Source organism: Charadrius vociferus, unplaced genomic scaffold (assembly GCF_000708025.1).
Source record: "Charadrius vociferus isolate BGI_N301 unplaced genomic scaffold, ASM70802v2 scaffold261, whole genome shotgun sequence".
Classification (NCBI taxonomy): Eukaryota; Metazoa; Chordata; class Aves; order Charadriiformes; family Charadriidae; genus Charadrius; species Charadrius vociferus.
The window spans coordinates 3,610,352-3,631,343 of record NW_009646856.1 but is presented as its reverse complement, the minus strand read 5'-3'; the positions used below and the strand labels follow the sequence as shown (position 1 = coordinate 3,631,343).

The 20,992-nt window shown below is 40.4% G+C and overlaps 1 protein-coding gene across 2 annotated transcripts in view; it reads right to left on the bottom strand.

Annotated features, from left to right (window-relative positions):
* Positions 1-20,992, bottom strand: part of ESRRG (estrogen-related receptor gamma) — a 346,513-nt gene that overhangs the window by 222,511 nt on the left and 103,010 nt on the right. The window contains exon 1 of one of the 2 annotated variants that reach the window (XM_009894315.1): positions 1,479-1,599. The exons of the other annotated variant lie outside the window; for it this stretch is intronic. Within the exon in view, the coding sequence (XP_009892617.1) occupies positions 1,479-1,599 (121 nt within the window). Of the gene's footprint in view, positions 1-1,478; positions 1,600-20,992 lie in introns of those variants that run through there. 2 annotated transcript variants of the gene reach the window in all.

The following is a 20,992-nucleotide window of genomic DNA, read 5'->3' as shown; positions in this document are numbered from 1 at the left end:
AGACGTTGAAGAAGAGACCTAGAAAGAGGTGCGCGTCCCTTCCAATGCGGATTTAAGGAGAAGCTACACAAGTACATGAACTGTTGAACTCGGTCCTCTGTCTTAAAAATACATTTCATTGGGATGGTTAATGCACGATGTAAGTACCCAAAAGATGTACCAGAATTCTGAAAAATGAATTAAGGACGTATTGCCATCTCCAGCAAAATAATAGAAGTAGAGAGATTAAGAGGCAAGCATATCTTTTTGAATTGTAAAATAGGTTTATAGGTCTTCTAATAACAACTTTTACTCAAACCTTACATAAATAGGCTTATATGATACAAATATTATGTGGGCTATGTGGAAACTACAAGGTCCCTAATCATGTTTAGGGATTACTTGACAGAACAGAGACATTTCATTCCTATTGGACCTAGGGATTACAGCAAAGAAACATCTAATATTCCATTTTTTAATTTCATGCATTTTTTATTTACCTTTAATGATGCTGTATATATTCATCATCCTGAAATATTAAAACAGTATGAAAAAAGTAATAAATTGGTGGAAAATTTAGGGAATGGGAATGCAACAGCACGCAAATCATACACTATCAAGTGCTTGATACACATTTAAAATTACTGCCTAGTACAGCAAAGCCAAATTCCTGGCAGATTTCTGAAGCGCAAAGTCACAATAAGAAGATCAGCAGAACAGACTGAAATAATAGAATATTCATCCCCCTAATCCATATGCAATTCTTTAGGGCTTTTTTTTAACAATGCATATGAGGTCTGACTGTATTCAGGATTTAAATAAGTTGTCTCTCTCTCTCTCTCTCTCTCTCCCTCTCCCTCTCTCTCTCACACACACACACACAGTATTTTTGTTAAAAAAAAATAGTATACACAGTTATCATTTCTGCTCTACTGCACCCACATTGACAAGGTTAGCACATCTCCTCACACCTCAGATGAAACAATAGCATTTTAAACAACAAAAGTGTTAAAAGAAATACATTTATTCATACCATTGAAACCTCCTGCAATAGCTTTGTTGGAAGAAGGGGGTCCAGTTTGCTGGGAAAAGGGATTTTTTCTTTAATTTTTTTTTTTTAACTCTTTCCTACTTCCTTCTAAATAAATACTGGTTAATTTAAAGCAATTTCGCATTTAGTTATTGGCAATAAAATTTTGAAACCAGTATTAAATCTTTGAGATCATGCCTTTCTCTCCAGACAGATGTAATTTTACATCTAGTAGTGTACAAAGGGACAGAGACCTAGAGACAAATAAATCATCGCTCAAAAGACAGATGCTGATGATAATAATGATACATGTAGAAAATGTGCGTGAGGATGGGTGACGGGGAAGTGTACTATAAAACTTCCATTGCCATGCATGAGATTACTGAATTACTTTCAAGTAGTGCAAGGCCACAACTGAGTTATAGATGTTCCTCCAAACAGGAGTATGAAGAAATGCATACCATATCACACAGGCACACAAAGCCTGATCTTGAGATCAAGCGGGTTTTACACAGGTTTAGCTCTATGATTAGGTTGCAGAATGTCAACACCACAGACAGGTTAGATACAAAATGAACGTACCCAAACATAAGACATTTACAACAGAGAAATACAGGTGGACTTGCTAAATAAAGGTACCTATATGTGATAATTACGATGGCCACATGCAGAAAGCAACTTTCACAACCATCACGACAGGTCTTGTCACAACTCTGTTAGCGAGGCGAAGGAGCGCTAGGAAGGGTGATGGTACCTGGAAAGCCATCTGCTGAGTGAGAAAGAGCAGCCACATCCTGTCAAAACCTGAATGCCCAAAGGTAGCTATGTGCTATTTGTAGTAACAGGTCTCATGAGAAGGGGGTGTACACACCCGGGGTGTAGGTTGCTGCCGAGCATTTACCAGGACGTTGGGTTTCTACCCGGTGAGGGACGTGCTGATCCAACCCCCTTCCAACCCTGCCCACGTGTTACTAGCCAAACTGTAATATCCGTTGACATTGCTATTCAAATTGCAAGGTTACTGTTTTAATTTGACACAGACTAAAGAAGCAATGTAAAACATATTTAATGAAAGATTTTTCTTTTTGGTAAGGAGCCTGCTTGCTTTGGTAAGAATCTGCTGTGATTTATGCAGCCACGATGCCAGTACCTACCCACACGACACCCATCTATTGACAGAGTCCAAACTTATGGGTGCTTAATGTTACAGATATCTAATTATTATTGATTGACTGGGGAGAAAAATAATCATATCTATACTGAAAGTAGTGGGAACAGTCCAGCAACAACAGGGCTAGAATACATCCGTGCTGTTTGTATATTTTGCAGGCACATAAGCAAAAGAATAAGCAGTCTTAGAAAGGATTTAATCGGTACTAGTAAGAAAGATGTTAAGTTGTATAAGGAAATAAAAGACAAATGAACATCAAACTTCCGCTAGAAAATATGATGAATAAACAGGATCTATTAATGCACACTGAACTTTGGAGACAAAGCCTGACAGATGACCTGCACAGCTGCATTGTACCAAATCTGAACCTGAAAGATACAAGTGGCAGCATCTTTGCTGCAAACATATTATGGTTTAAGAGACAGGGCAATTAAGTAAAAGTACAAAGTACCATTTCTTTTTTTTTTTGGGCGGGGGGAACAAAAGGGTATAGACATATCCAGAGATTTATTTAAGAGGAACAAAGAGCACACCCAGTGAAAATTAGGTGCGCTTGAAACACGTTAGTGCTATTCTTCCTTCTGCTATCCTGTATTGTACAGGACATAACACATGCCTGTACAAGTCTTTATTTTAGTGAAGACAGCAACTGTTTGTGACAGAGAAGGCCAGAAAAGAGCAGGAAAGCTTTTGCCAAATTTCAAAGCTTTGTTCCAAAGCACAGAGCTACTAAAGCTTTTCTACAGGTGTTTGTAAATATGATAAACACCATCTTTTTAATTTGCACAAGGAATATTTTATTTCCTCGTACTCATTCAAAGAAAGGGTTCAACCACCTTCTTTAGAAAGCTTCTAATCAAGCAACACGAGACATATATTTGGAATATGAAAGTTTAATCCTACTCATTAAAACATGACAAACTTATAATTAATTGAGAATGGAGTCAATAATGAGAACATCCTTCAATGTAATGATGTTGGTACTATCAGCTTGTAATATGGGAATACGTTATAGAAAGTGAAGTATAATATGGAAAATTAAAAGTCAGTTTAAAAAAAGAACAGTCTGAAAGTTTTTCCTTGGGTCCAATCTTTAAAACACAAATTTTAAATCCTCAAAAGTTACATTTTTCTGGTCATCAAACGAGATAATAAGTTATGTTGTTTTCCTGTGATGAGGAATAATTCAAGGTCTTACATTGCCTGATTAATCTCACAACCAATATTTAGAAAAGGTTTCTCTTTGAGCTAATCAAACTTGACAAAAGCAATCTTCAAACTATGCCACATTCACTGATTTGTAAGATATCTCAAACTTGTGTTTTATTAAACGCAGTTTAAATTAGCAACAGCTCTAAATCCACCTGCTTACAACACCCCCTGCATCTCACAGACAGTACATGACGTAGGTAAAAAGAAAACACAGGATGATCAAAATAATTAGGACAAACTTTTTTTTTTTTTTTTTTTAAATGAAGGATGGCATTTTAATTTTAAGATGGCACCCGGCTACATCCCTTTGCTGACATTATGTTGCATTTTGGGGAGTAGTTGTTGGTAGTATTCAGGTATTTTTTCTTCTGGATTTAACTGCCTTGGCTTTACTGGAGAAGGTATGTCCAGTCTTTCCTCCAAATAGTGTTTATTTCTTTATATATACGAAAGAGGATGCGACTTGCTGACCTTTGCTAACCTTCAATGTACCATTTTGTGACATGCCTAGGCTTTCAGTATCACAACACTGTCGTTAGGTTAAAGGACATTACTCCAGAAGACCACTGGTACGATAGTATAGATGTTACCATGAGGGCAACTGGTCGGGAAGTACTACAACACCAACACTGTGGGGAAGCATGTAAATACCATCCCAACCTTCACCTTCACCACCAATTAGTGTTGTTAGTTTCCTTTCTTTCTGTGAGTGGTCATATGTGGGTGAACAGGCTTTTCCCATGGTTTAAGAATGTTTTTAAATTTGGTTGCCTGACTCTCAGCACTAAAAGAAGTTCATGAGGTAGCATAGCTGAGTAAGAGGAAGAAAAATATGGGAGAGGTATAAGTACTAATTCTCCACAGCAACTATTCCAAAAGGAAATAATGCCCCCAGCTTATTCTTCCTCTCAAGTCACGTTTAAGTTCTGGATAAGTAAGTTTCTGAGCTACTGACTCCCCTCTATTTCCTCATGGTTGTGTGTGGCAGAGAAACTGTATTTCAACATAGGCAATGTCTATGATCAAAAAATACAATACAGTACTCCATTAACAAAGCCTCACATGTATTAGCTAGTGCAAGTCTTTTTCAGACCCAAGGAAGGATATCCAAATATTGGGTAACACACTCTGACTGGGAAGACTATCAGCGAGTTTCTCTATTTGTTTATATAAATGGGCCAATGCTTTTTAAAGCACTTCAGAGCACTTAACTAAAGCAAACAAGCACTTGAACTTTAAATATCTACCAAGAGAAGCTATTGACAAGTATGACTTTACTTAGTAAATCCTAATATCTTTGCGACCTTTCATTCATGGAGTCTCTTCATGAAGGGACGCACCAGGCTCTTATCTCAACTTCAGCTCCACTGCAAGATACAGTGAGAGGGCTGAGCAATGGCCTAGCCCCCTTTTATTTATTTTTTGTTGAAGCAAACCACTTTTTTTTACAGCAAACTGTACAGGGATGCTGGGCCCACAGAAGTCTTTAGAAAACAGTTTCTGATTTTGAAATCTTATTCTCTCTCTTAATCAGCCTTTTAAGTAGGATTTTTTCCATCTTATGACCCTTCCTTTCTATCCTTGCTATCCACAGCAAGTCTTGATTTGGAAATGTAACATTTACCAAACATCGTTTGGTACATTTACCAAACATTTACCAACATTTACCAAAAACCAAACCGTCCTGCTAATTCCCACCAGGTGAATAAAGCTGTGGCAATAGCTTGCTGTGCTCAGTAAAAGGAGGCCTTTACTAGGCATTCTTGTAAGGGCACCAACATCATGTGCATCTTTTAGGTCTTCATACTTACAAAACACTCCGCTAGCTACTGCGTTACGTACAATTACACCGGTCATTTCCTGACCTAGATTGGTATGATCTGATCCACATATACCTTTCCGCTGAGAAATCAGCATCCAAATTAATAATAGGGAATACTATTCTGTAGCTTTGGAAAGTATATTTTTTTTTTGAAACGTCATGATTTCATATGGGCCAAGGAACACACAACTTCATAGCTACACTCTGCCAAATCAGGTTTGCTGTATCATAGCAGCTACCCTCTGAGCAACAAAAGGATTTATGCATTTTGAGGAAAGGCAGTTTTCAGAAGGAGAATGCCACTAATGTATGCCAAGCCAGCTCAAGTATCAAGTTGGCCCTGAGAACCAAAAAGGTGGCGCATAAAATAAGCTTTTCCGTTTAGTAGCGGGTACAGCTCATTCCCTAAAATCCTGCAGCACATTTTCATTTTTATTTCTCTCTGAATCTGTTTTGCAGGCAGTCTGGTAACGTGGCAGAAGAGAGGTGATGGAATAAAACTTTACTTTAACCTTGCTATTATTTCCTTTCTCTAAGACGGTAAAGTATTTTTAAGCCACATTCTGGAGCTCATTAGTCATACTGGGATTTCAGTTTGCCAGTGTTAGGGGACATGTCGCACGTTCTGAAAGAGTTTACAGAACTGGCCATACACTGTGTACAAGTGTGTGTTGGGGATGGTTTGCTTGTCTCTGTGTGTGTGTGCACGCATTTATACAGTTATGTGCACATATGCGCAAATTTAGTGGTACTAGCTGTTTGGGGTTCGTACTTGCTAGTCTGGTAATGAACATTCTTCAAACCTTATTTTGTTAGGAGGAAAACCAAGAGATGCAGTGAGAATATGAACTACTTGGTGCTAAAGTCTCAGTCTAGGGACAGTTCCTAAAGGATATAGCTTTGAAAAATTCTTCAAAATATTCTTAATGTATAAAACAGCTGAGTAATTTAAATGTTTGGAAAAGAAAACAGTCTTTCCTAGAGTTTATGAAGTGATAAGTCTATTTCTTAGAACGATTAACTATGAATCCTGACCTCAAACAGGAGCGTCTACTAGCATATGCTCTCCACAGCTGACACAGTAAGAACATACAGTTTTATCAAATTAATATTGCAAGTCCCAATTCTGATATTAAATCCCCATTTCCTGCCTCCCCCCCCAGTAAGTGCCTTAGTTTCTACGGAAGTATTTTTGCTTCTTATTCAAACAAAAAGTCAAATCAGGATTAAGCTTAATTTTTGGGGTGCTCTGTTCATGATGCATTTTGGTCTACTGAATGAAACAAGCTAGATTTGGATTTACAGGATGCATAACATGACATTCCCACTGGAAACTGAAAAAAAAAAAGTTAAAAAAAAATCAAAACCCAAACAAACGAACAAACAAAAAACACACAAAAAAAGCCCCAAAACCAAAACAAAATCAGAAAGCTAGTAGCATTCAAGGGTAATACAATACACATTCATTAAAAAAAAAAAAATTAGTAGCAAATGTATATTAGAAAGACAGATGAAGTACAGCTAGGACAGCATAAAGCATGCTTTTGGGTAAGAATGTCCCAAATAACTCTCCATTTTAGAACTGTGATAAAACTAGACTACGACAAAAGAAAATGTAACTCAGTTTTGAACACACTGCAAATAAGCAACAAGATCTAATTATTTAGAAAGCCCTTCAAGATCCCATGGCTTTGGTAGAAATGAATTAAAGGCTGAAATTAAAGAAGCGAGGAAAAGCTTAGACAAGATGAACTGAGAGAGAGAGACAAAAGCATCAAAAAGAAACAAGATCCTGGCAAAGTACTGGTCTACTTTATTCTAATAATAGAGTCATCAACAGAATATCTGTATGCACTAACACCTAATCTGAGCATCCTGAATTCTGATCCTGATTTCCAGAGATGGCAACTACATATTAAAAAAGTACTTAAATTGCTCGTTACTAGAAATAGATTGATTTGCATGAGAAAGGTGTAGAGTTAGATTCCCATTTCATTTACGAATATTAAGGTCATAAAAGGAAGTCTCACAGCAAGTCCTAACTCCCAGGTTCACACTTCCCTCCTGTTGGTAAGAGCATCATTGCCCCCAGGACCCAGGAAACAACACATACAGTGGCCAGAGGGAAGAGGCAGTTTGAGCGAGCCCAGCAAAAACTGAATGAGGGCTTAGGGGATGACCACAAGAACTCACAATTCTGTGCGGGATTCAAAGACAAAGCAATAGAGAAACATCCAAGTGGGAAATGCCATCAACAGCGAAAGACCTGACTTTATTTACGTCCACCTGAGCACCTGACGACACAGGCCAGGGGCAAATAGCTCAACTCAGTCAGAAACTTGGGACTGTTTGGTAGAAGTGGAAGGATCTGCCCCCATGGAGCAACTCCCAAAGCTGTGGTCATGCTCAACTTTTCTCTTTCTCATTAGCTTTCCTCCTTTCAGTAAAACTTGCTCGTATACATGTTCGGCTACTTTGTTTATTCTTAAGTATGTGAATGTAAAATGACCAAAGAAACATGAGTTTACCCTGGTACAGAAGCCGATTGCTGGAGTAATCTAACACGGTGTACGCTGGGCACGGGAGACGATGGCTGGTATTCTGCAGTCAGCACATTTTGAACTGCTTGCTGGTTTTAGGTTTTAAATCATTTACTAAATATTAACTTCAGCCATGGTTTGGTTTTTTGGGGGTGGTGGAGGTGAGTGGGTGGTGTTAAATTTAATATAAACAAACCACCGAGGTATTAGAAAAACAGCAGCTAATTTACTGGCTGCTTTAGACAATAGCTCAGGGATCTAAATTATTGTTTCTCCATACTTCCAGCTCTATGCTAAACATTAAATTGTCAGAATTGTCTTCGTCCCTTGAATACTACATGTGAAAACTCCTATTTTTGTGTTCTAACACTTTATCTAAGCACAGCTGCTTAGATAGTTAAGAGCCACCCTAGTGTTCTTCAAAACCATAGTAAAATATGAGATTGCCCTGTGTTCTGAGGGTAAGAGTTTGTTTTACCCAAGACAGCAGCTTGCCAACTTCTAGGACCTTCAGCCACTAACCTCTGTCTTATTTTTAAGTGTCTAAGTGTTTCCTTGTTTTAACTTACTGAACATTCACAGCAGCCAAAACGCGCTTGTTTAACCTAACTAAAATGCTGCCTCTGAACACCCCGGACCCTCAGAAAGTTCAAGAGCAGCACCAAAAATTTAAAAGGCTGGCTTAAAGCTAAAGCGTGAGCCGTGGCTGTGGCTGATCAACCCCCCCCATCCCCCCAGCTGCTGCTGGCTGCGGTCTCCCACCACCCCCAGCAGCTCCTGTGTGCTCGTTCCACCAGACAAATCGCAGAGGAGAGGGAGCGAACCCCCTTCGTTGGACTCACCATCCTTTTCTAGTCACATTCACTACGCATTGCATTAGAAAATCGTAACGGTGTTAAAATATTTTGGCAGGATTTGTTATGGCCAGATCACTCACTTCCTTTGGGACACACAAAGCCTCCTCTGGCAATGAAACAGCCCAAATGTCAGCAAATCCTATAGAACAGAAAACGGTCTGTCAATGTAAAGCCTAAATGAATCTCCAATTAAACACAAGAAAACTGTAAAACACAAAAATGCACATACAGAGAAAAGAAACCACCTAGAAACGGTCACTTTTTATTAAGGGTGTTTGTTGCTTGGTTTTTTTTTTCCCACCCTCCAGAAACTTTTTAACAGCATTACAATGTATTCATCACAAGGTGCTATTAGAGCACAAGCTCACTCCAAGTGTTACCAATTCACGGACAGATTAGAGGGCACATTAATAACATAGTTAATATGAAGTGTTTAGAGCCTTTACGTCGGTGACAAATACAACTCAGCCAAATTTCCTGACCATTGAGGCCACGGAGGAACAATTTGGTAGATTTCATCAACAGTTCTAATTATGTTCCTGTCAAGTCGAGAACAAAGTAATCCATAACTGGGGGGCTGCTCGGAGACAGTGCCACGCGAGAGTAATTTATGCCCAAGACACAGGGCCCTGGCTGTAGTTAGTGTGCACAACGCCTGACTAACAAGTGGGTTCACAAAAAGGAATTTATTAGGGGACACGCGGCCCTCCAGCTCCGAGCGGCCCCTCAGGTGCGGGCTTAGGAGGAATCGCGAGGCAAAGTCTTGTTGTTTACACAAGCATCCCAAGCCCACGCTGGCCTCGGCGGGTTTTAAAACCCGGGATTTCAGCCCAAAGCATGGCACGGGCTTCTGCCGGAGCAAGGCGAGCCCGCTGCCGAGGCTAGGGTGAGAGCCAGTGCTTTTAAAAAACACAGCAGTCCTTGGGACACCGGCAGCGCCACCTCAGAGGCTGAGCGGTACCGATGCCCTTTTGCTATCCTATAAATAACACGCTAATGAAAGATGCAAAGGGATTATTAGTAACAGTAAACTAAAATGTCATAATACACGATGCATTTCTTACCGCAGCCCGACTGGGAAACAGGCTGAGAAAGGGAAGGGGGGTGGGGGTAAACGGGGGAGAAGCTGTCATGTAATTTTGAGTCATTTTCCACTGCGATCTATATTGGGATGCGGCTTCTATCCTTTCAAACAGGATCATTTCATATATGACACTCTTGCTGCATTTCACAAAAAGGTAGGAATGTCTCCCTAGTGCTAGGAGAGGTGCAAAGCCTGGCTGTGGTCGCTCAGGACCGGCTACTTGCATAAGTAGTAAGATCTTAGAGAAAATAAAAGGACGCATTTCAAATGTAATTAAGAACAGTACAGTATGCGGAAACATGGGGAAAAATAACATTAACAAAAATTCATGTGGCAAATACAAAACACTAAATGGTTTTAAAGCACAGTTTTCTGAAGGTAGCTGTGGGCATACACTGCTGTCAGCAGATTTAGGTTTTTATATAACAGGACAAAAACCACAGAACTTTAAAAAACAACCACAACAAAACCAAAGAAAAAGTAATTTTACAGCCTTTTCTTTGACAGTGAAGAAGCAAGCTTATAAAAGTGTTGCCAGCTAACCAAAGCAGCAGCCTGCCTTAGTGGGCTGAACATCACCTCAGATAAGAAGGAACGCTCAAACTGAGGACCTGTTTTGGGGACTAATTTGCCCCGTGGCTCTGGGAAGGTTGCCTTCTTCGCCCACATTTCCCACTGGTGAAATGTGCAAGTGTGTGTGAAGGCAAGGATGTTGTCCCCATGTGACATACCTTACCAATGGATTTTTGACTGTAGAAAAATGTTACTAGCTTCATAGAACTCTAAGTTTTACTTCACCTTTTAAATACTGGTTGAAGACTGGCACAGAGTGAATGCAGAGTGAGGTGATGGAGCGCTACATCAAAACCCCGAGCTTCTCCTTTCACACCCTAGGAAGGTTTCTTATTCAAATTTGCTTGAATATGTAAATTCTCTGCTGTCAAGTTTAGGGAATTTCCCAGCACCTCCTGAGCGGGACAGCATTAGTCTCGTGCAACTGAAGGTTCACAGAATTGTGATTATATGCGCCCTTTACATCCAAAGATTTAAAAAAAAAATAAAAATACACTTTACAAGCATTGGTGGCTTAAGCTTCACAAGGAGGCAAAGAGAAAAGAGGACCCTGTCCCATTCTGCAGATGTGAAAAGAGAAACCTCTCTGGTAAATCAGACAGATGGTAATTCAGAAGCGAAGCGATGCCTGGACGTTATAATTCCCAGACTCGTGATTCAGTCACAAGACACGCTTCCTTTCCTGGTGAAATGTCATGCTGCCGCATGCTTCTGTTACACAGCACATCTTAACCAAGTGTAGCAAAAGCATGATGATCCCATTAAGTATCTAACATCTAATACCTTGTGAAAACTAATTTAGTGCTTTATCAAATCTCTAGTTTGTATGTAGAGCATAAACTGGCTACATTTGCTAATAGGGCAGATTGACCCATCCCATATATTATCAAACCACATCAAAGTCTGCTGGAGGACATAGCCTTAGCTACTTATTATCCTTTGCATTAACTCTCTCACTAGCTACTCGACCAATACATTTTCCTGTAATACATCTGTCATGATTTTGCAGAGAAATCAGCAATTCTGAACAGTGCAGTGGTTAGAGACAGATAACAGGACTAAACCCATCATGGTCACCTGGCTTTCCAATCTACTGTTAATTGGCACGGACGGAAGCCCTTAGAGCTAGACTTGCACAGCAGCACGCCACTGTTGGGCCCCAGAGATTCGGCCTCTTAGTTAGATTTGTATTTTTAGAGCTTTAGTCATTCACATGATTTCTTCACAATTTATTACATACAAGAGAGAAATAAAGCTGGATGCCAACACCTTCAAATTTACAAGATTTTTTTTTTTAAGCAGAAAAAGGACATCTTATGCAAAAGAACGTGTGGCTTAGTAATCAGGAAAAGAGTGCTAGAATATTACTACTAATAATGTTAGCCATATTAGATCAAATGAGAACATCTTTCTTGGCTTCGATGCCACGCAACCATATTCCCACCTGTGTTATATCTAGGGTCTTATTTGTGACACTGTATAATGAATTATGTCTCTGAAGCCATGCTTCTAACTGCCTGGGAAATTGCATATATGGCTAATAGAGGGTTTGGAGTGGTTTGTTTGGTTGTTTGTTTGTTTTTTTTTTTTAAATCACAGTTGCTACTGTTTTCTGTTAGATCTTGTCTGTCTTTGGACTTGGAAATCCTGAGCCATTGTACATGGGACTCTTACTGACCCTTTCTGACCATTTGACTGCCTATTGTCACCGTAGCCCAGAAGCTAGTGCCAGAATATTCAAAACCAAACCAAAACAACGACAAAGCCAAACAATACGCTCTTCAAAACGAAACCAAATCCACTCAATGGAAATTAAAGATGCCTCTCTCGGTTTGCATATGTGATCATATATAGTTCTGAAATATAACTATATCCCTCGTACAACCCTAGTCATTCACATTTAATTCTACGACTTCATTTGTTTTCTCTTTGTACCATCTCTCAAGCCCTGTCATCTTCTTTTCCTTTATAAACGCTGAGCCTCCATATCTTTAAACAGTAATATAAACAAGTGAAAGGCTTTTTGGGGAGGACGTGGGGTTATTATTAGAAGTTTTGTAGTTTCTCGGTGATCCCAGATCCCATTAATAATGGGTCATTTTTAACCCGGAGGATATTAAAAACTGCCTAGAGCCCAGCTGTGGTTTAACATCACCAACTCAGGCAGGCTGATACAGATAGTCTTCTAAAAGGTAAAACTTCTGACAAGTAAATGTCTAGCCAGGGAGAATAAATTAGATTAAAAACCAAAAAAAAAAGTGGGCAGCAAGTTAAAACATCACAATTCTACCTTACTGAATTGAACTGCAAGTCTTTGGAGCTTCCCCCCCTGCCCCCTTCCTTTCCCTCTGTATTTTTTGTCTTCTGTTTTTATGTTGAAATCACAGGAACTATGCAGCCTAGCAAGGCTGTAATCACTCAGCAGGAACCTGGCACAAGCACCATGCAGCCACCAGCCAGGCAGCAGGAAAATGAAGGAAATCTCTCTCTCCCTCCCCCTCAAGGTTTCTTAAAAGGGGCTCGGCGTGAATGAATCTTCCCGGTAGCCACCAACAATTTCTTATTCCTTCCGAGCAATCATCAATTTCAGCATCAAGTGGTTTAGTGGCTCTACAACTGGTAGTGGCAGCAGAGTAAGCCCAGCATGCAAACGTTTTGGCTAATTTAAAACCCTTGTGCTGCCGAATCAAACATGACAAGACAACAGTAAAAAGAGAGGCTATTATCCCAAATGAGAGTCGGCGGATGGCTGAAATTGGCTTGAGTGGCAGAGACAAAAGAGGTGGAAGGAGCAGGGACAACCAGGCATGATAATACCAGATACAATGCACACTTTCTCCCCCACCCCCAGTGCATTCACACATACCGCTACCTGGCAGAAAAAAAGGCAACATTTCTGAGTTGCATGGCCAGGCAGAAAAATACACTTAAGATTCAAAATAAATTAGTACCTGGTAAAGCATCTGCCCCATGGGTACAGAGAAACTTAACTTAGAAAAGACACAGCCCTTTCAACAGAAACCCTGACACTCCGAAGACTAAAACTGTCATTCCCTACCTGAATTCATGTCCTGCTGCCCAAAGTTCATTACCGTGAGTTGAGGATCGGAAGCACTGATTTAGGATAGTGTAACCTTAAAACGAGAATAATCTGTGGTGTGGCTGGTGGTGACTCGCTCCTACGCACACAGAGCTCACCAAGCGCCCAGATCTCAAAGAGCTGCTGGGGAGGAAAAGTGGAGGGCAGAGGAATTAATTTTGCAAGGCATTTGGGAGACCAAAAGCAGACTGATGGTGTTCAGAGCCATGAACCCTGGTGATGGCTTGCAGCTCACAGAATGACGACCTGTGGGATCACTGGAGAGCAAGCAAGTTGTCTTTTGCAAGATTAACAATTTAAAAGTGCTGAAATTAATTTTGTTTAATAGCTGTGGGTGCAGACTCCTTACAAAGTAGGTTGCAAGGTCAGCAAGCCTCCTAAAGCCTTTTAAAATGCAGCTTTTTATAGGGACAGTAGATTTAGGGTGGCTTAGGGCTTAAAGATCTAAAAAGCAAAAGAAGTGTAAGAGGTCATTTCCTACCACTTCCAAATCTTGGGTGAAGAAACATTCTTCGTTTCGCTTCTCACTCTACAACATACACTTACTGGTACATTCAAAGCTACTTGAGGCGGTATGGGTTTCTTAGGGCAGGCAAGGTGAAAGAACACATTAAAATCAAACACGAGAACCAGATTAACCAGTGCACAGGAGGCTCGTCAGAGTCACACTGGAACATGCTTACCTGTGTTGCAAAGAGGCAGTGGGAGGAAAGAAAAATAATAATAATAAAAAATATTTAGGAGAACGAGCAATTGGGAGGGGAAAGACAAGGGCAGGGGGAGTGCTCACACCCTTGTCGTCACTCAGAAGTAGTTCACCGGTGATTCACATCTGACTCCTTATATGAGACCATTACGATCTAAACTACTGTACTGCACAGAGTGTTTCAAGGAACGGCTGGGCTCAACACTGAAACCCAAATCAATGATTTAAAAGACACTTGCTTAGCTTCACACCCAAGTACGTGTGAGCTGTTATTCACAAACTATCAAAATATGCTGACTAGTGCTCCCTTATAGACACTTTTGTCCTACATTTTTAGCAACAGCATCCAACTAATTGCACAGGTAAAGTTCACAGTGAGTGCAAGTTTGGGAAACAGAAACAGGGCATTTGCTTTGCGCCACTGTGTAGGGTGGTCTGAATTTGCTGAATTAATTGATGTTGCCTTGAAAAGCATTTGCACTGTGTGCAGTTGGGCTTGTGTGAAAGGCAGACTCATAAGCTCAAGGAGTCCAACTCCAAAAAAGTATGCATCCCCAGTACCAAAACCATTCAGTATTTATACATATCAAGCTGGTCTTGCAAACACACCTTCCCCGGGAACCGAGAAGCCCAGGTGACGCTATGATCATGGATACAACATGTGGGGTTTTTTTCATCCTGCCCACTTCTTTTAACCCTTTCCCCCCCCTTCCCCACTGTGAAGGAAACACAGGGTTTGTTTTTTCTCTGAAAAGTAAAGACAGTAACATGCCCAGTGGTGGACATGCCAAGTGTCGATAACACAGCCTACGCTGGGACGGGTAAGCATCGCTGAACAGAGAAACCTGCACCGCTGGGGCGTGCGGGCAAGCAGGAGCGCCTCAGCCTCTGCGGGCAGCCTGGAGGAGAGAAGCATGTTGTCCTGCGTAACAGAACTTAGTTGCTATGATCCTGCAGACGGAGGGGGCCATTTCCCTGGCAATGAGGTAACTGACGGTCATTAGAGAGGACAGAATTAATTCTGCTGCGAGCCTGTGGCTGACAGTGGCCGAAGCAAACACACCAGCCATTTTTCTCTGCCCCTTCCACAGGGAGTTAGAACAAAGGAAGGAGCCCCTGGGAAATACTTAAGACACCGCAAGAAAATCATTTTAGATGCATGTTAATACTGCAGCCGAATACTGTGTGCTTTCAGGCTGGCATATGCTGCTGCATGTGGCATTTTTTTCCCTTTTTTTGTCTCAAAGTTGAATTCATATCCTCACGCAGCACTTCAAGAAAAGCCCAGTTCACAGTTCAGCAAGGCACTGCTTAAAAGGCAAGCCTGATACAGGTCCTTAGGGCATCTCATCCATCCTGCGCTTGGATGGCATTTTCCACCAAGGGACCCCATTAGGAAGGAAGGGCAAACTGAAATCCTAACCCAAAGCAGCCTGAAACAGCACCGGCATACTGGTATAGCAGCAATGGATGAGACTCCATTTGTCTTCAAAACATGGGAAGCCAATATATCTGCTTCATTGCAAACTCAACTTCACTTTCCAACCTTGTAGTGTACTTAAAGCTAAAACGTAGATCAGCTTTCTATCCGGGGATAAAGCATCAGAACAGTGTCACCCAACACTCCAATTAAACAAATTGGAAGTGACGCACTTCCAATGCAACTCCATACAGCAAAACACCCTGAGATACACTGTCTGCGTTTAAAATCAATTGCCCAGGAAGGCAGAGCCACAATCTACAAAAGGTTTCCTTTCCCATCCATTCAGTGAAATAACTCAGAATCATCTTACGCTAGTACAAAGCTTGCTGGAAAATGGAGTTGCTGTAGGAACACTATCGGTACTGGAGATATCGCAGATCCTACTCTCCCTACAGAAGGTTGGGCCCTTCCAAGCAGGAAGAAACAATATGTTTGTTCTGTGGCCAAAATAATTATAGGCTTACCTATATTGCTTTATATTTCTCCTTTCATAAAAGAGCTTTGTATCAGTGTTGAATGAGCTGACTTGTGAGACTAGTACTTATCTGGAAGGCTCCAAGCTAAACTTAGGTCTGGCCAAAGTAGATACAGCTTTAGTTACTTAGAAAAGGTGATTCTGTTTATACCGGGTCTGAACATGGCCAAACGAGCTTCCTTCAACATTGCCTGTTAAAATATTTAAGCTTAAGTAGGTGTAATTCCCTCATGGATAATATATAAGTATATGTCTTTAGACTTCTCTTTGCGTGTTAGTACAGCAAGTCTGTAACGTTACAACACGAACTCACATTCTTCATCCATGGAGGCGGTTTCAAGGACAACATAGAGATTCAAACACTGTAACATGAAACATGCTTGGTAGAAAAGCATTATATTTTTGAAAGCTGGTCACCTGCTTATAGGAATCTCTAGCCAGGGCTCTTATTTACAGTTCAGAGGTATCTATTGTTCCAGATAAGATCCTCCTGCGCCAGGAGCTGTACAAGTGCAAAGAGAGAAGGCCACCATGACCAATACATACTGCAATTTAAAGAGACCAGTAAGAGAACTGCTGGGAATTGAATGTGTGTTTCTTTTGCTTCAGCCAGGAGCCTAAACCTAAAGGTTATCCTGTCCTAGTGTAACACCATATCACCTCTAGCGCCAATTAGGCTGACCAGAACCGTATATATCTACCTGCCTATTCAATTCATATCAGGAAGAAAGGAGAAAGGAAAAAAAGGAGGGAAAAAATCCTAACAAGGTCAGGCACTTGGGTATAAGCAACACACCTTGTATGAGTAACAGCTACTCACATGGACCAAAACCCCAACCCAACACCAGAAACTCTGCCTCCTCCTGCTCAGTGCACACTTAATTGTTAATAAACAGTCAACTCACTCTAAACATCTGATCAGTTCTCTATCTATCTGCGTTAAAGATCACAAAAATATCTCCCACCAAAGTCTTTTTGTACATCTTATTGTCTCTGTAAATGGAGCGAGAAGGCTAACCTAGGTATTCTGCCAATCTACAGAACTCAATTAGTACAGATCATAGAAGGGGACAACTACGTTCTCTGACGTGCTGAGAAAACTCCCAGGGTGTCATCCCAAGTGACTGCAAAAACCATATGGATGAGATATCTAAAGAGACTCCCAAACCTCCTATTGAAACTCAAAGTTTTAAACTTCTTTTCCTACACAGCAGACTTAGTCCTGGCCAGCAGGAGAGTAAGGAGATATGCAAGAACCACCCTCTTTGGTTAGATTCTCCTTGGGATTGTACATTTCTCCTGAAACAAAGATGTTGCCTCAAAACCTTGTTTTTACTCAACCTGTAATGTTCTAAAGACCTTTCAAAAAACGTCTCCACAGTCTAGAAGACTACAGTGCAAGAAGTTGTCCAGCCACTCCCTCACCATTGCTGTGCCTCGGCAGATCTTCCTGCCCACAGTATGGCACTATTATTGAATGACTTGCAAAAAAAGAGAAAAGGGGAGAGATGGAAAAGCCAAAGTGACATCTTGGCAAGAAAAAAAAAAAAAAAACCAAAAGAAAGGAGACCTAAGTCAGCGAACCTCAGCTGCAAAATTATTTCTATGAGCTTCTGCCTCTGACACAGGTGAAAAAAGCTTGTTCATTCTCTGAAACACTGAAAAAAATCGGATTCTGCCAGTGATTTTTGATGTACATGTAGGTAGCAGGTACTAACTTTGCTGAAATCATTGCCATACCCAGGATTATTAAGCATCAGTTCCAGGAGAAACATCAAGCCTCTGTCATGATGCCTAATGTTATGCTCTTCACCTCATCTTCACTTCTAACAACCATGAGGCCAAGAGATACCATATCATATAATGGTTCTCCCAAAGCCATGATAAGACTCAAATGAATCTGATGCTTGTTGCAATGGAAGAAAACTGGGAAGCTTAATATTTTAATTGAAAAAAAAAATATTTTCTTTGTTGCAGTCCTCTTTGAACTTCTCTCTGTACTACTGGGACAAATACATTCAATATCATGAAAAGAAGCACTAGGAGGGTTTTTATGATGCAGTATAACAAAAAAGAAAAAAAAAGTAAAGAAAAAAAAAAAGGTGTTACGACATGTCCTGCACCTATTCTGGTAAAAAGTTTTTTGAGATCAAGCCTCCTTCTGCCAGAAAGAACATCCCCTATTTTCAACAGGATGTTAGGTCTAGTCCATGCAGAGAATTTCCAAATCAGCTGTTATTATAGCCCCAAAACATGTTAGGAATATTGAGCGAATTAGTCAAAGCACCCTGATTCACAAAGAAAACCCAAAACACCCCACCCAAAAAAAAAACCGCCCAAGAAAAGCTGAAGCCCAAGATGAAAACAGGGCAGTAAACACTGAAATAATTTTTTTATCTCTTTCCTCTCAGGCATGTAGACCAGTCATTAGGGAACAGCCCAAAGGAGCTGAGGAAACTCATTACCAATAAGGCAAAGCATGGTCAGGGGGCCATTTGGGGTTTTCTTCTGTCTTTCCCTTTCATACAGGGACAAAGCATGAAGAGACTTTTGGGACCTGACTGTGTTATGGAGCAGGAACAATGTGCCTCCAGCCCCGCTCTGCAAACCATTCCATCAGCAGAAGTCTCCAGCAGGTCGGAGACGGACTAACTTTTCCAAGGTATTAAATTAAAAGATGTTGAATTAAGTTAAACGCCCCACATTGAATTGACATTTCCCTTTTTTAATGCAAGCTAAGATTGATGAAAAATACCACTTATCTACATTAAGGGTCAAAATATCCAGCAAAAGAAGCCTCTGGTTCAGCGCGTCAGAGCAAAGTCAGTCTTACATAATCCGGGGACTAGAACGCGGATCACATTCTGATGATCCAATTAATGGTGGGATACTTTGCAATCAGCCAGGAAGCAAGGCCCCTAACAGATTGTGGGGCTGTAACATCAATTTCTTAAGTGCATTTAAAGGATTACAAATGTTAGTCCTGGCTTGAGATTGAAACACCTATTGAGGTGCTCTGAACCACATTACAGTAATTGGGTACCTGAATTAATGCCATTTCTTCTGATGGGCGAGTTGAATACATTGGAACTACGAATTTCTTTTGCTGTGTTTCACTTTCCGCCTTTTTTTTTCCCCTCCTCAGAACATAAATCTGAGGCAGAATATCTCTTTTTATCTAGATAGCTTTAATTACAGCCCTGAGGCACCCAAGTACTGTCCTAATTTTACCTTCTGCATTGTTTGGGTGCATTTCCTCTTTTTTTTTTTTTTTTGCTTGTTATTTTACCATGCAATGACACTAAGACAGGAATAAAATTATTTTTTCTTGGAGCTTTGGGGAGAGGAGGCTGCCGAGTGATGGAGAAAGAAACGTCTTTTTTTTCCTTCCCATATCCCTCTTCCACTATGTAAACCTTTATATGCATGCACCAGATACCATTTGCAGTGTTTTACACCTCTAGAGAGCTACAACTAGGGCTGCCTCAATTAGTCTTCTATTCCTTCTGAGGTCAGTTCAAGTAAAGGTCTCAATCATATCACATTGGCAGGGATGCTAACTACCTGGATATTTCGGACCATACAGAGTTCAGCTAAAAAGCTTGAAAAACACATAGTTCGTTTCAAGAGTATTCAGTGAATATACAGCATAGACATACGTGTGTGCCAGAGACTAAACTTACTCACCTGCCATATGAAATGTTTAAAAATCTAAAATAGGTTATGGCACAGGTTTGTTTGTAGGGCTTTTCAGCCAGCCACTCTCTCTGTTAAACTGCAGTAACACAGCATATAGGACACACACATTTTCCTCTTGTATCGTATGAGTTTTGATAATTAGAGTTATAACAGGGAATTCCATCCATTTTTGTTCTCAGCGTATGTGGCACTGACATTTCAGCGACCTCGGCAGTGATTTCTCACTTGCAGCTAACTGGAATGTACACAACCATGATATAATGCTCACGCTGTGAAAAAAGGGGTGGGAAACAGAGCGTGGTATTCCAAATATTCCAGTCCACTCTGTACATTTCATTTATCTGGTTACAACACATCAAGCTTAGATATAATTTTAATTACTCAGTTTTTCAAGGTCTATTAGTAATTGGAGTTTGCAAGTATACACACACACACTTATTTTATATTTCATATACTACACACCATTCCTGAGATACTCAAACTTTTTGTCCTATATTCAGGATTCCGTAAGAAACTGTGATGCTGCAGTGATTCTGCTTTAATTTTGGTTTTGCTTAAGATAACTGTAAACAGCAAAGATACAGGAGCTATTTATCTTCATTGCTGGTTAAGAGGAAATCGTAGCGTATACCTTCGGGGAGCTAAGGAAGCACAATGATTTAACTGGCATATGAAGGAAAGAGACAGCTTCTAATTCAGTAATAGAACTTTCTGACGCTCAGGAAAAAGCAGTTTGCATGGTCAGATAGTCTTTTACAGTTAATTGTTTTCTTTTATTTTTTTTATTTATTTCCTACCACATCAGAAACATTAGATTTAGGAGGGGTCACTGGGGACCATTCACCTGTGCTCCTTTCTCTTGAATGGTTTTCAATGTTCCTTAATTTTCCATCCTCACTAACGCAGGATATTCCTAGAGTTTAGAAATAACCCTTCTGAAACACAATAAAAATCTACAAACTATCTCCTCATAAGAGGTGATCAATCAGAGAATAGACATAACTTCACTGTAAGGGCCATTTGATGAAGCCGGGCATAAGGATTTTCAAAAAGGGTCCTGCAGATCTGAATTCAAATTTCAGCACAGCTTTTGACTCATTAGATCATGCTTGCTGAAATGATTTACATACAGACAATGAAAATGCAAACCCCAAGGACTAGTTAGCTGTTTAGCGGTGTACACATTTTATATAACCATTTCCATACATCTAGTTTTAAATTCATTAACAAAAATTAATTGCTACCCAGCGGTCTAATGCTG